At 40.4% G+C, this 15888-nt stretch overlaps 1 protein-coding gene across 3 annotated transcripts in view; it reads right to left on the bottom strand.

Moving 5' to 3' along the window:
• Positions 1-15888, bottom strand: part of LRFN5 (leucine rich repeat and fibronectin type III domain containing 5) — a 1034736-nt gene that overhangs the window by 287082 nt on the left and 731766 nt on the right. Inside the window, exon 7 of one of the 3 annotated variants that reach the window (XM_069208631.1) lies at positions 5191-5903. In XM_069208631.1, the coding sequence (XP_069064732.1) occupies positions 5191-5903 (713 nt within the window). Of the gene's footprint in view, positions 1-4103; positions 5904-15888 lie in introns of those variants that run through there. The other 2 variants (XM_069208630.1, XM_069208629.1) reach the window with 2 other exon arrangements.

Genomic DNA, 15888 nt, shown 5'->3' on the forward strand with positions numbered 1-15888 from the left:
TCAGCCATTTGTGTGGGGACAGCAACTGCCTATTTAGGTGTGTTAGGCCATCCCTCTCTTCTTGCCCAGGGAGAGCCATCAGAAAGAAGATGAGTGCTCAGACACACCTATCCTATCTGTGTTTGTAGTTGTCTAGAGGGAATGCACAAAAAGTTTATGGTAGCAGCCACAGATCTGTATTGGAGACAGGCTTCAGGCACACAGAGCTGTAAGAGCAGAGAAACGTCCACTTTCTAAAAGTGACATTTCTGAAATAGTTATGTAAAATCCAACTTTATCAGTAAAAATGATTTATCATTACTATCCCAATGATATGAAACATGGGATAGCTACTCCTTCTCAATCAGCAAATACAGCTTTAAAGTGTAATAAGGAATTCCTAATGTTAACCTGTGAGAGGAGTAAGCCACAGAGGTAGTGAAAAACGAATTAAGGTGCTTAAAAGTACATGCCTTACCTTTTACTTGCACAGCACCCTGCCCTGTGGGCTATATAGGGCCTACCTTAGGGGTGACATATGCGTGATAAAAGGGAAATTTAGATTTGGCAAAGGGTTTTAAATGCAAAGTCAAAGTGCCAGGATAACTGCACACAAAGGCTCCGCAGTGGCAGGCCTGAGACATCTTTGAAGGGATACTTGTGTGGGTAGCACAACAGTGCTGTGGACCCCCTAGTAGCATTTAATTGACAGCCCTGGGTATAGGGTATACAACTTTACAAGGGAACTACAGGTAAATTAAAAATGACAACGGCTTATACACTAATGTTACCATGTTTAGAGGAGAAGCACTAGTCAGCAGTGGTAAAATGCTCAAAGTCCTAAGGCCATCAAAAAGAGTCAGCAAAAAGATGAGACAAGTAGGCAAAAACTTTAAAGGAAGACTGCCCTAAGGCTGACAGGTCTAACAGGTAGGGAGCCAGTGTAGCTTAATTAGGATTGTGGACATGTGGTTACATTTCTTTAATGAGGTTAAAAGTCTAGATGTGACATGTAAATAAAATTGGAGAGGCAAAAGGTCACATTGGGTGATCCATGCCAGGATAGCCTTTCCAAAGTCGAGACCTGAAAAAATTACAGAGTGATGCTACTTTTAGAAAGTCAGGTTGCAGGAACGGCTTAGTTTTTTTCAGAACATGTAAGTAAAATTTAGGCTCATTGATTTTGGTCCTAAGAGATTCATAGAAAAAGGGATGTCCAGCGTGATTCCAAGCGATGAGACTGTCAGTAAAAGAAAGGGAAAGAATTTGGTAATGTTCAGATGCTGCATCAGGTCAGTTTTGAAAGACTTTAAACTTAGAAGAGAGCAATGTTAATTGCTTTGATTACTTTATATATATTTTTCAGTGAAAATCAAGACCTTAGGAACTGGTCCCTGTTTCCAAACAGAAAATGGAAGTTGTGTGATTATAATTAAAATTTAAATCAAATTCACAATTTTACCATAGGAAATACATTATATTTTCTTTTTTATACTCTCATTTTCCACACCTCTTAGTGTCAATTGAACTTGCTTTGGGGGGGTCACCTCTCATAGTGCCTCTCATTCGCTGCGCAATTTTATTTTGCTGGTGCCAGACTTCTAATTTTGTCCAGTCATACATTTCAAATGTGTTTGTGTTGAGTTGTGATTATTTCAGAAATTGTGATTTTAACCGTCAATACATACAATCGTGTTACCCTCTAAAGTCAATTTTTCACCTTTTTCTAACTCTGATTTCAGAAGAACAACTGAATGGATTCATACCAACCCATAAAAAGCAAACTTCCTGCGAAATATTCTACATTCATAGCAAGTTTAGCATGAATCTGTTTGCAGCTTTTGCTTTAGTGTTGAAAGAACTTTTTTATAGACTCTAAAAACTAAATGCACCTTTTTGACTCTCCCTTTAAAAAAGAACCACACAAAAATTAGAATGCTTGACATTAGCCTCATAGACTGAGTGACATTTTTTTTTGCTTATCCATCCATTGTGATCCGCGTTATAGGCAAATCATATAATGCACTTCAACCAACAAGCGCACATACGTGTTGGTTGTCCTGGGGAAGTGGGGACGTCTGGATCTGTAGTTATGGTTAAGGTGCACTAAACATTGAAAGATTGGAGGAAGACTTTATCGTGGATCACTAATAACGTTCTCTCTGTTTGCAAAAGCACAAAGAAACTTTTTAAAGAAATATAAAGAATAAGTATGTATATATGTATTTTCGTTTTATATAATTTACGTTACGTTGTCAAAAACCAAAATCATGTAAACATGCTAGGAAGAACTCTATTGCTGTAGGAACTTTTAAGTTAAATATGCCACATGAAATTGCGTGTTGACTCCCTCCCTCTGCAGCAGTCAGTCCATTTGTAATGTAGGTCATGTCTAGACTAAACACCACAAAGGCACAATTGATAAAGGAACAGTAAGCCAATACAATAATGAACAGCATTCAGAAATGTATGACTCTTACTGCAAGAAATTCAAAACTCTGATTTAAAACCACAAGTGTCATGGATTTAGATTTGACACCTTATGTTTGAGTTTCCTTTATATGATATATTAAGTATGTTATACTAGGTGGGATCTAATGCAAGACCTTGGGGAACATTTAATTAATAGATGTTCACAGATTAGGCTTCATTTCACGTTCATTTTCTAAGGCACCCATGTCGCTAGATTGAGTTATAGGAGGCAAGTATAACTTCAGGTAATATGTTCTCAAATTGATGTTTTGCTCTTATGGTTTGACATTCTTGTCCAGGACCAAGTGAAAACCCTATTTTGTGACCCACAATCCAAAGTTCAAACCAGGTTTACTCCCTGTGTTATCTATCCAGGCTCTTCCCTACTTAACAAAATATGGAGGGCCCAGGTTAAGATGAAGCAACTGAGTGCTGAATTAGCAGAAAAAGATGAGTGTCATCTAACTGTGCAAACCTACTAAGAATAAAATTAATCCCTGCATCAAATGTGTACTGCGGCTTCACAGCCTATTTAAAAAAGCGTTGCTTCCCTAAAAATACCATAAATCTATGCAGCATATTTTATTACTAAAGCCATGGTTAACTGATTACCAAACCACGTTATACTATCATACTCCTCTGGAGAAATCAGCTGTCACATCGGTGGCATGGATGGAATACCGGCAAACGCTACAGGTTGGTGAGACTGTCTGCACTTAAAAGTGGTATGTCAAGTGCATAGAAATATTTGCATTTGGCAAAATGTAAAATTGCAGGCTAGACTCCATATGTATTTTAAGGTATTGTGATTATGGTTTTAGAATGTGCTCTTGTCCTATTTACATTTAGTTGGTTCTGTATTTTGCTTGCAATCCATGATATTTTAGTAAAAGACCTAAGCGACTTCCCATCCAATTGGCCCACAAACGTTACCTGACTTTCCTGGGAAAAATCAAGCCTCCAACAAGTATTTGCAGGAGAGTGTGTATTCAGGAATCCTGCCACGTACTTACAATGGGAGTGGGTAATACCCTTCATGTTCATCATTTTTAGAAATATAAAAGCTTTAACTCGGAAGGCAGATCCCCTCAGGGCCCTGCAGTTTTTTTTAAATATAAACCTGTGAGAGAGGGCTGGTTCTCAAATGCTAGGGATGATGTTTTGTTTTATTAAAAACTCTCTCCTTTACAGTGATTATACTGTACCTAGAGAGGGAGGCTTTTAAAACAAAGGGACTGATTTACAGGTTGGCATATGGGTTCATCTTTCACAAACGCGACAGATATCCCGTCTGCCGCATTGCAAGTGCAGTCTATCCAATGGCACTTGTAATGCAGCAGAAGGGATATCGGTCACATTTGTGAAGGAGTAGCCGAGCCACCAAACTGTAAATCACGCCCACGGCATCCTTAATGTCTGCAGCTAATCCAGCGAAAAAGAATAATCACTCTATGTTTCTGCTGGGTCTTGTCTGTCCATGAAGGGCTATGATATATGGATATTTGTCAATTGGCGCTTTGCTACTCATTTTCAATGAACAATCACGTTAGGTTCCTACATATTCGGCGGATTTTCCTGATAATCCATGCACTTGAGGGTTATGCAAACTAGTTCAACCCGGCCTAGTTGACAGTGCAAACATAGCCACAATCCATCATAAAAAATGTTAATTATCATTTTAATATTTCAACCAAAATAGTTTTTACCTTGGTAAAATTAGTGGTAATGTATCGAGTAAATCAGATAATTTCACTAATGATGTATTTCTGTGCAATGTCACAGGGCCAAACATACTCTTTAGACAAACATTAAGCTCATGTTAAATTGATGAACGAGGATTAATGATGGCTGAACAAGTCTGCTGAAAAACTGTTTCAATGCTTTCCCTGTTTTGGATTTTCTGAAGTATTAGAGGAATTAGTAGCATATTTGATCAAACCTTCACACCAGCAATTCTCTAAGTAGAGCGATTTAAACAGCCACTTGAAACATTATTTATGTGAACACTGTCTGGGTATACGTATTGAATATTTTATTTTACACAACATAACAACACATAATTGTTGTTTTGTACAGCCATTTGCCTAAAAACAAAGGCAATACAATTGTCACCGAAAAGAAATATACAGTCGGATCATTTAAAAAATATGAGATTTCTAATTTCCTCCAGAAGTGTTTTTTTTTTGTAAGCTAGCAGGGAATTTGATTTCCCACATGAAAGGCATTTTCTGAGAAAACCTTTGTTCCTGCTACTGCAGAACCACGAAGCCAGTCCTAGAATAGGAGAAGCCACCGGCGCAGTGTCACGCGGTTCTCACAATTATATCTTTGAATGTTGCCTTCTTATTTTTAATATAAAAAATGTGAAATACTTGGCTTATACATAACCCTGCATATACAAGCCATAAACCAACAGTACAAGACTGGAATTCCAAATTCCAATTTTCTAGGACAGTGTTCTCAAACAATGATTTCCCTCCCCCTTATTTAAAAAAAAAAGAAAATCAAGTCACACAGTGCTCTCCAATATCCACTCAGAACTTGAGAAAGTCGCTTTTCCACTATCCATATCAGAATTGTCTGACTGAATAAGCATTCCATTCATAGACATGCTCCTCTTAGACCACAATCCACCCGTGTTCTGCGAGTTAACATAACAGTGGTATTCCATTAATTCTCCATTGAGGGAGTACCTGCGTTTCGCTCGGGAGGACTCCGCCGGCAAAGTGAGGAACTTACTTGGCTTTGATTGTGCTCGTTTATATTGGGACACCTCTTTGACAGAAGCAGGCGGATGGCTAGATAACTGCAGTGCAGTAGAGTTATTTCTGTTAGTATTTTGAGAATCAACATTTGTCGTGGCGTCGTTCTGTGCTTCGTTGCTTGACTTCTGCCCAGTCTTTCGTTTCTGCTTTTGAGATGCAGATGTGTTGGAGGTCCAGCTATGAGGCAAAGCCGAGGTAGTGATCGACGAGTTCTGGCTCGAGCACGAGTCAGACATTGGTGGCACATTGTCATTGGGAACTTTGCAGCACTGGGCGCTCTCCTCGGGTTCCGCGGCCTGCTTTGAACCGGATTGAGCCATCGATCCACCACAGCCTTGGCTCTGAGCACCATTCGTTTGCGAGTACACGTTGCTGACCTTCGTGACCTTATGGTGTCCGTTATTGTTGCAAACTTTGTAGCGGATCATTAGGATAATGATGAAAACCAACACCGATGCAACAATTATCCCACCAATTATGATGATCATAGTCCCTCCCAAAAACTGAGATTGCATGAAGTGGCACCGGACGTAGTCCTGGTCTGTGGTGAACTGGATGCAGCCGACAACCCTTGTAGCAGTCAGAGAGGTGATGCCGTCATCGTAGATCGCCAGGACGCACAGGTCGTACACCGTCCCAGCTGCCAAGTTATTCACAAGAAATGTTTTGCTAGTCGGAGGTATCATTCTAGGAAACAAAACAAGTATTTTAATAAGTACTTACGGAAAATTCAATTGGTGAGAAACATCAAAGCACGAGGTTATTTATGGATCTCAAACATATCAGAAATAATATTAATACCTGCTTGAAACTAGTACATTCTATCTATAGCACATCTCGGTGTCACTTTCAAAATCAATATGCATAATCAATCATTGGCTTTTTTAACGTCGTCGATAATTATTTTTTAATAAATGTGTACCACATCACAATAGAGGGAAATAAGTAGCCCATGTAATTCCAAAAACATATCTTCAATCTAAACAGAATGAATGTTTGGAAGAATGGTCATATTTCTGTCCTGTGTTGACATAATGGAAAGAGTGGCACATTTATGTTTGGCAGTTTTACCTTGAATAGTATTTTCCTGCAGACACTTATATACATTCAGAAATGATTTGTTACAGAAAATCACCAAGAGTCTTAATACCTTGCAGAACTTAGGCACTTCTGTGAGTAGTGAGGTTTTCCACCTATTCCCAATCTGGCTAAAGTCAAACAGTGATGTTAATGACAAAGTCTCCCTATCGCAAAACGTAGTTGTTTTTTTTCTGCCAAGTGCTGAATTCCACGTTTGTGGAAATAAGTTATTTTTTCTATTGTTTCTAGAAAGAGCTCAACCTTTCTTCCTGGTAATTTTTGGATGTTGTTAGAATGTAGTTAGAAAACACAATGTAATGTTTCCACCCTCAAAGGTTGCACATCAAATCGTAATCATGTTTATAGTGGCAGGCTTGAGCAGAATCAAGCTATTGTAAGCAGGAAACGTGAAAAGAAAAAACAAAGTTTACATTTTCACAGTATTATCATCTTGACAACTGTTCCACAGTGCCTAGATATCCATTGATTATTAGTGCACGTCATAAATGTTGAGTCACTAATTCAGCTGCAGCCACTGCAGTATTTGGTTCTTAAAAGAGTTCCACAATAGTCACTGATTACCAGACAGAATCACACACTTAAAATAGCATGTGTCACGTTCTCGCAAATATCCCACGATGTCCTACTTGCTTTACTAACACTAACAATCTTTCATTTTATAGAACAATGGAATAAACACTAATCCGATCACTCATGCGCACCCAGTCTTGTTTGGTGGAAACGAGACCCAATTATATTTTGAGTATGCATTCAGAAAACAGAGCACACCTAAATCTCTGTACCTTATTAACATAAAACACACCTTATCTGTTTTGTTGATTTCTTTAAAACGATGTTAAAACGAGCAAGCACGTGGCTTTTTGTGCTTATTGTATCTGATAAAAAAGTTAATGTAAGATCAAAAGGAGGACCCTTTTTGGAATATTACCATGCTGGGTGGATATTAACTTATCTTGGAAAATACTATTTCCATTAACTATTAAACACAATATGAATGTGAATTGTCTTAGACAGCGAAAAAGGAAACTCTCTAATGGCATACCGGACGGAAAATCGTCAGGAAAGCAAAGGTGCTGATCCTAATGTTTACATTTAGACAAGCTTTAGCATTGCACAGGACTTCACTTGCGAATTATAGTATTCTATTCAACAGGTTAAAAGAAGTTGTATGATTCTCCAGGATTCTAGCGAATAAGGCCTGGTCCAAGGAGGCTCATATCAATTCACTACTACAACACTTTACACAATTGATGTTTTGCAGACATACATTTATAATGATTTCAATTGAGTTGCTGTCAGCGCCTTGAGACCCTATGGGTGATTAGCTGTGCTTTACAAATCCCTGAATGTAAGCCATGCACTAACTTTGTTCCACTAGCCTAGTGGATACTAGGGCATTAAATCACAGATTGGGTGTCAAGCGGTCTTTATGTGCTTTTGAGCGTGCAGAGGGTGGGCAACAGGTGGTTCACTCCATGACCTACATGGCAGCCACCTCCCATCCTTTGGAAATTGTCATCTTCGGTTTGCTTTGATACGTGAGAAAAACACACATGCAGGAAAGTAATCAAACCAGGTGTTTTATCAAACACAAGTTAGGGATTTACTTAGAAGATGGCTGAAACTAGTTGAAAATGCCACATAGGCAGCTGTCTGCCAGCTGTTCCTGAAGCATCTAGTCATGAAATGAGTTGATATCAATTCAATTCAATAATTTATTTCGGATAAAATAATCCATAAAACCACAAAAGAACAATCAGTACATCTCCAGCCTTAATAAGCACAACAATAAAAACACCCAAAAAAGGAAAGTAATAACAATGTATAAAATACAAAATACTAAAGATAAAAACAAGAAGAGCAGCCTGGACAGAAAGGAAGAGGATATTAAATCTATTAAGAAATATCACATTGCCGCCTTTATTTGACAGAAGAGTGCCAGAGCAAAATGTAAATTTCGGTTGCATCCACTTGCAAGACTTCCATATATACTCAGCACTCAAAACCCACAAGCTGACACAGCTACTGTTACCCAAGCTTGTCAGCAACTGGATGCTCACTACTTCCTTGCTCCAATCCGAGCCTTATAAGCCGTGCTGCATGGACATATTTAGATACTGCAATTACAACTTCTGCACTAGTATATGGGCGGAAAACCCTGAGTGCAGTAGAAAACTGTCTAAAACCCCATAACTTGCATCAAGGCTTAGGACATTTCCCATGTGGGCGGGCATAAGCACTGCAGAAGAAGGCACAGTGATAAAGCGTATCCACTTCCTGCCTACATGAGGGTACTTACTAGAGGTAAAGTAGTTAGCAGACCATTTTGCAGTGAAACTTTTTACAGGGAGTATACCAAATCTCCACTTCAGAAAGCGTTGCTTTGGAAGGCACAAAGGATGGCATCAAGAAATGACTCATATACAGAGGCAGGCTTAAAATCCAAGACTACATGTTAGGCTCCCTGGCTTGATTCTCCCAAAGATATTCCTTACAAGCGACCCTTTATCAGTGAGCATGAGACAAACTTAGAATCATCTGTGTTATCCCACAATTCAGGTAAACCTATTTCCTGCAACATGGACTTGATAAAAACAAACCAGGATATCTAGTCCCACCTATTTTGGCTAAGGAGCAGCTTAACTAGCTGTCTATAACTCGTCTGTGGACCGCAACCTCTGCCAACAGAGTAAGAGCCCGAGCAACACAGTAAAATTAATTGGAAAAATACCCAAGTAACTGCAGTAGACATTGAGCGCTCTGTGGGAGGTTTAAAAAAGTTCCTAATAAACTTGTTTTCAGCCTTCACTAGGGCCTCACTTCTTGCTTGCCACCACAACTCTGACTCAAACAAAACAGCACTTTTACAGTTTGTATTATAAATCTGCACTGCAGATGCTAAGGGGTTGGCCTGCATTTTCGTCCACAACTGTATCACAGCACCAACCTCCTGCTGGAATTTTAGGGTACTCCTGTTGATCTGGGTCTCCCAGCTAAATTTGTTTGATAAACAGACCCCCAAATAAACATATTTATGTACTTGCTCAAGCAGAATCCCTTTAATCAGAATGTAAACCCTCACCTTTTTGTATGGGTTGAAAACCATACATTTTGCCTTCTTGACATTCAACTCTTGTCCTCTTTCACTGCAAAAATGCAAAAACCTATTCACTATGGCCTGCAAAACACATAGGGATTTTGATATTAGGAGGACATCATCAGAAAATAACAGGGTAGACAGCCTAATGGGGCCTAATTAGGGGGCATCACTCCTAAGGAAATCCACTGTTTTAATCAGATCATTAATATAAACTGTGAAAAGAGTAGACAGGACTATATGCCCCAGCCTCACACCTGTCTCAATCACAGAAGGGTCTGTTAGTTCACCTTTAGTTCCAAACTTAACTTGTGCATAGTTTGTAGCTGCAATTTTATTAGAATCATTAACAAGTTCTCTGGGACACCCATCTGCACCTGCCAATGTTTCACCCTAGGAATAGAATCAAATCCTGCTTTAAGGTCAACAAAGATGACATACTAGTGGCCCGATCCAACAATACAGTTTTTCAGAAGAGACAACAGAAACATACAGTTTGGTTTATCTTACTTATCTTTTTCCTAAAGCCTGCCCGACAATCAGAAAATATGCCATTTACGTGTGCCCACTCTAGCAGTTTCCCAAGTATGAGCTGGCAAAAAACGTTCTGTGACACATGAAGTAGATTTATAGGTTGATATTTACTAGGGTCATTTCTTGATCCCTTTGTAAAAAGCAGAACTATTTCAGCTTCCTGCCATGTGGTAGGTATAGGGCCTCCTCCCATGAGAGAACTGAAAAAAGCATGGAATTGGAGCCCTCAGGCAAGTGTCTCTAATAGGTAAAGGTCACTTGGCACCAAATCAAGGCTTGGTGCTTTATTAGGGCAAATCACCTTGAGTGCATCTACAATATCGTTTAGTCTGAAATTTAGGTGATCAATAGTTTTGTTCAAAGAACAAGCCCAGCTGGGATAGCTTTTGAGGCAGTAATACTTTTAGCTTTATAAACCTCCTTTTAACAGTGCGCCCAAGTCTGTGGCTGAAGATAAAAATCATTGCAGGACACGTTACGGCAAATACCGTGTGCCAATCTGCCCCAGACAGCTTATTGTCACCCATCCTGGCTGCTTCCACCAGAGCCTCCCAATCCCCAGTTCCCCCTCTGTTTTTGCTGTACATAGGACGTCCTTATATCCCTTCCTACCAGTGTGAACTTCCACTCTTTTACCAGCCATTACAGACCCATTCATATTAAGCCTGGCCACCCTACACTGGCTCTTATACCAGGCACCCGGGGGACTGCAGTTTGCTTGCCTTCGCTGGATGTTTAGTTAGTAACACCTGAAGATCTTTATAAAACTGATCTTGAATGTGAGTTTTAAAACAATCACGGAAATCAGGAGAAATACTATTTTAATTTATTTTTTTGTGGCTGTCAGCCACTAACCCAAACATTTGCATTAGGTCATTGTTATTTCAGGACACAGAAGACAATTTAAGGGTACGCCTATTATTGAAAAGACTCAGCTGGACTTGGTATCCCATACTAATCATGGTTAAACCAAGCGCATTGTGATCACTAAAGTGCCTCTCAACAAGCTTCATATCAACCATGGAGTCCCACATTTTCAAGGATAGTAATATATGATTAATATAACTTTTTGATCATACCTTTGGAATGTGTGGGCACTCCTATGGCCTGAGCTAGACATAACATTGCAAGCTCTTAAGCACAAATGATTAAACTCAACAGCTGACTAGCCACCATGGAACCCCTTTTAACTGGAAGAAGGTCTAGAGGTGGAATGCCCCAGGCGGTATCTTCATCTTCGATTATATTAAAACTCAGAAGACCAAGAGGTTCAAAAGTTTTATGAAAATCTCCTGCAAGGATTAGCGAGTTGTCACATGGTACCTCATCTTTAAAATCCTTCAATGAGGCTAGTGAACTGGACAGACTATTCGGTCCACTAGACCTGTTGTATACATTTTTCTCTCTCAAGCTTGATTTCCAGAAGAGTATTAAGTTTGAGCTTCTTAATCACACAGGCTAGCAAGTTCTTGACCCAAATTATGAGAACACCTGCAGACAGTGCTCTGCTGTGCGAGGCAGCTGGGCAGTGGAAGGTTCTATACTCAAATCTATAAATCAGCTCCTTGTACCAGGTTTCCTGTAAGAGAGCGATGTCAAAAGTGTCAATGAATGACCACCAGTGTTGATCAGCACTTTGGCTTTCAGGCCTGCAACATTCTATGAAACAAGATTCCAGTTAGTGAAATTCGACTCAGAAGATATAGACCGCATGGAGTTATTTCCTACTGATGGTACCAGTCATTCTTTTGGGACCCCCACTCCCTTCTGTAATTCTAGATTTAGTTCTGGCTGCTCATTTTCCTGTGGTGACTTGGACATAAGGTGAACTAGAGTTTCTGATGGACAGGAGATACTCACCTCGAGATCTATGATATAATTGGCTATTTCATGGGAAACTAGTTTAACCTCCAGATAGTCATAGTTGTCCTCATGATGGGTATGGCTCTTCACCCAACAATTTGCACATACAGTATGGCACTTTGTTAATTAGTGACTTGTGATCTTCTTTTGCTTCTCATGGGAGGAGTGGAACATTGTGCATATAGATCTTACTTCTACTGCCACCATACCTCGATCTTTGCTCCCAAGTGGGCTGGGTCATTGAAATCTCAGGGCCCACGCCAGTACAGAGGAATCCTCTTGTTGTTGGGGTTGAAATTGGAATGCCCTAATTGCTCTTCTCAAACCCCTGGCCTCCTGGATGGGATCTCATGTGCTGCAAGAGGGTTTATTGCTCGTCTAAGAAAAGGGAGCCTTCACTCCAGAAGTGCAAATTATTTGGGCACCTTTGTTCTGAGGTTTTTGGAATAATGGGCAAGGGTAGTAGCAAGTTCATTTGTATACACTGTGCATCTGGTGTAGAAGACACAGTGACACCTCCCCAGGGTGAAGCTACCCATTGCCATCTGCCATAGAAGGGGGATTATTTGACTCTAAAAATCTAGCAGAAATTCTCTCAGCCATTTTACTACATTCATCAAGTCTGTAGCTGCTTTACTGAAACTGGCAAATGGCTGATTTAGGGTTTTAGCTGCTCAACATCGATTCCACTTCTTTTTTTACTGTGCCAATTTCTGCTAATGTGTTTTTATTTTGTGTCACCCTTGCTATTTTCTTTTTTTTGGTTGCCTGCATGGATTTCTCCAATGACTTCATTTTCTCCCATAGTTGTCTGCCCACTACACCGTCATGAAGCTGCCTTGAGCCTCTGCCCAATTTAGAAATAAGTTAGGGGGGAATAAAAGAGGACCTGCCTTCCTGAGAGTGAAGATGTCAGAGAGGTGGCTGTGCCCTGCCTCTTTCTGGTGGTTATGGGTGCAGGATGGGCCTCCCCTAGGCCAAGGCTTTGGCCAGGCATGGCCCACGTGCACTTTTTGCTGCAGGAGATGATGGTGAGCTTTGAGCGAGTGAGATGAGGGTGGCGTCTCCTGGCTCAATGGTGCCTGGGGCCTGTGGTCCAACAGTGGTCTGCCAGCAGCAGTTCATTGAGTGCTGCACTGCAGGAGATGATGGCACGCTTTGAGCACGAGAGATGCAGGTAGTACCTCCTGGTGCAATGGACGCTGGGGCCTGTGGGCCCCCAATGGCCCCCAGCAGCAGCTCACTGAGTCCTGTGCTGCAGGAGACGATGGCGTGCTTCAGCGCAAGAGATGCAGACAGTGCCTTCTGGCGTGATGGGGGTCTGAAGCCTGTATTCCCCCCAATGGCCCGCAGCAGCTCACAGAGTCCCAGGCTGAGGGAGTTAGTGGCACGCTTTGAATGCAAGAAAAATGGGTGGCGCCTCCTGGCTCAATGGTGTTTGTGTCCTGTGGTCCTCCAATGGCCCCCAGCAGCAGCTCATGGAGTTCCACGCTGTGGGAGTCGATGGCAAGCTTTGAGTGCCAGAGGTGTGGGCGGCACCTCCTGGTGTGATGGTGTCTGGGGCCTGTGGTCCCCCAGTCGCCCCCACAGCAGCTCACAGAGTCCCAGGCTGAGGGAGTTGGTGGCTTACTTTGAGAGCAAGAGATGTGGGTGGTGCCTCCTGGCTCAATGGTCTCCCAATAGCCCCAAGCAGCATGTCACGGAGTCACAGGCTGCTTTATCTTTGTTGACAGCTATTTTGCAGGACTCTGCCCAGATAGACAATTTTTTATGGTTGCATGATCCATTGCTCTGCAGTAGCCCCTCATGATCCACATAGGATAGTGACCCACCAAACAGCACAGAAGTAATTCTGATGTGGATTATTTGCCTTCATAATGAATTTATCCTCCATGCCTTGCCACGTGGTGACTGATTTAATTTATTACTCTATTAGAGGGTTTATTTGCATTCCAGGTCCCTTCATAGTATATTGAGTTGTATTAAGGCTAAGTAAAAGTTTAATATTACTGTTGCATTTCTATCTGAAAGTAGGCAGCCTATATGATAGACTGTGGCGTTTCAATCGGATCATAGTCATCAGAAGTAAATTATTACCGTTATGCAGCAGGGTGCTCATCAACTAGTAAGTTTGATACTTATCTGGTGGCAATGTCAAGAAAAAATATTCACTTTTGCAAGCAATTTCTGATTTTGCTGTGGCCTCACACTGTATTCCAGTATTAATTGTAGGAATTGTTCCTAATTTCCAACTACATGGGCACAGATGTTAAAATCACACTTACTACGAGGTCCAATGTATGTGAAGACCTGTAAAGTTGAGATGGGTAGAGATGATTTTATCAGCATTCACTCAACAAACAATTTGACCAATAAAGAAAGATGAACAGGGAGTCACTCTTCAAGTAAGGGAAAATTGCATTTGATCCATACAGGCAGCAGAATCAAAGGGTATACGAAATGTGACCATCTAAAGTGGAAGACTGCACTTTAACTTCATTAGATCATTTATAGAATGAAGTACAATGTCTAAAACTCTTAAGGACATTGACAGATAGAAGACTTAAAAAAGTAAACACTGCCAACATACATATAGTATTGGGACTCATATGCGTCCCAGACAGGGAACAGTGGATACAAGAGAGCCACATAGAAGGATCTTCAAACAAGACTCAGATAATAGAGTATGGGATGCACTGGCTTCAAAGAGGAAGATATGCTAAAGATTATTATTTGAAATAGTGTGCGTTTCCCAAAATATCTAAGGGGAGAGAAAGTAAGAATAGAGAAAAGAACATTCAGAATTACTTTTGCACGTCTCTAAAAATTAAGCTAGAACCATGTGATAATCATGACAAGCTGAAACCTGTGCACTCCTCCATATTCGTATTCCTATTCAGTAAAAGTAATTCCAGTAGTTAAAATTGTTAAAGCAGCTAATTCGTCTCAGGCTAGAAAAATATTTCATCCTACAAGCCTTAGTATAAGAAATGGTGAGAGGATATAATGTTGGACACCCTCACAGGACTAAAATGTGTGGGTTCCCTAGGGGACGCCTTCCACCTTCAACCCTTAGAATTGCCAACCCATTAATACGACTGATATAAAAGACCATGTGAAACAAAACATTGTTGCACATGTTGCTTCCAGTAACAATGCCACAAAAATACTGATGGCTTGAATAGTAATTTAGAAGTGCTGCCTTTCCATATGTGCATGGTTGGAAATAAATATTCTTCACCTTTTGTCAACTACTGTGCTATTTTTTGTTTGATACTGAATGATTTCTTGCTACCCACAAAAGAAAAAGGTGCCAGTGAAAAGTCTGAGGCGTGAATGAAGTTGACATGCAAAAAGCAAAACTGACTAGATCAATGATATGTGCGGGACGAAAGGAGCGAGTGATCTTTTTCCAGCTTGATCTAATACAACAATTTTTTAGATGACATTGAAAGGTTACTACTTAGAGGTTTGTCAATACAACGTCGTTGCAATATTCACCAGAATAGATGCCTAACTCGTGGAGAAGGTTCCTAGGGCAGAATGGTCTTACAGTACATCTGTACCAATGTTTGTTAGAGAAGTAAGCCCAAATATGATACGTTTTTTCCCAAGCTTTGTGCGGCTAGTTGTAAGGCAGGTTTGTTCATTTATGGAGACATCTAAAGTGAATATTTCTAGTTGATTTAGAGGTTGACTCCCAGTTAAGATCTTTTCGAACTATATTCTGAAAAAATTGTCCCGGCAACAAAATACTAACACTATCCTGTTTAACTACACAGGACAGGCAGTGTTAAAAACACTTCATAGTCTGTGGAAAGCAGTCACTGTTTTCATGATACCAAAAAACACTTTATGAAGAGGAAATAGTAATTTGCTTGAATTTAATAATGCCACTTTTTGTCATTAAAGTGGTTTCCGGTCAACCTGACAATTTTCTTTCAGGTGCACATTTACTCTTGTGAGTCGAGGTGTGGCCAAGGATTGTGCCAAACAAAAAGAAAAAATACCCTCTAACAGTAGCGGAAGGTCAGAGTGAATCTGATTGCAAATGACAGATTTGCCTTGTGCGGTCTT

Source organism: Pleurodeles waltl, chromosome 9 (genome assembly GCF_031143425.1).
Source record: "Pleurodeles waltl isolate 20211129_DDA chromosome 9, aPleWal1.hap1.20221129, whole genome shotgun sequence".
Classification (NCBI taxonomy): Eukaryota; Metazoa; Chordata; class Amphibia; order Caudata; family Salamandridae; genus Pleurodeles; species Pleurodeles waltl.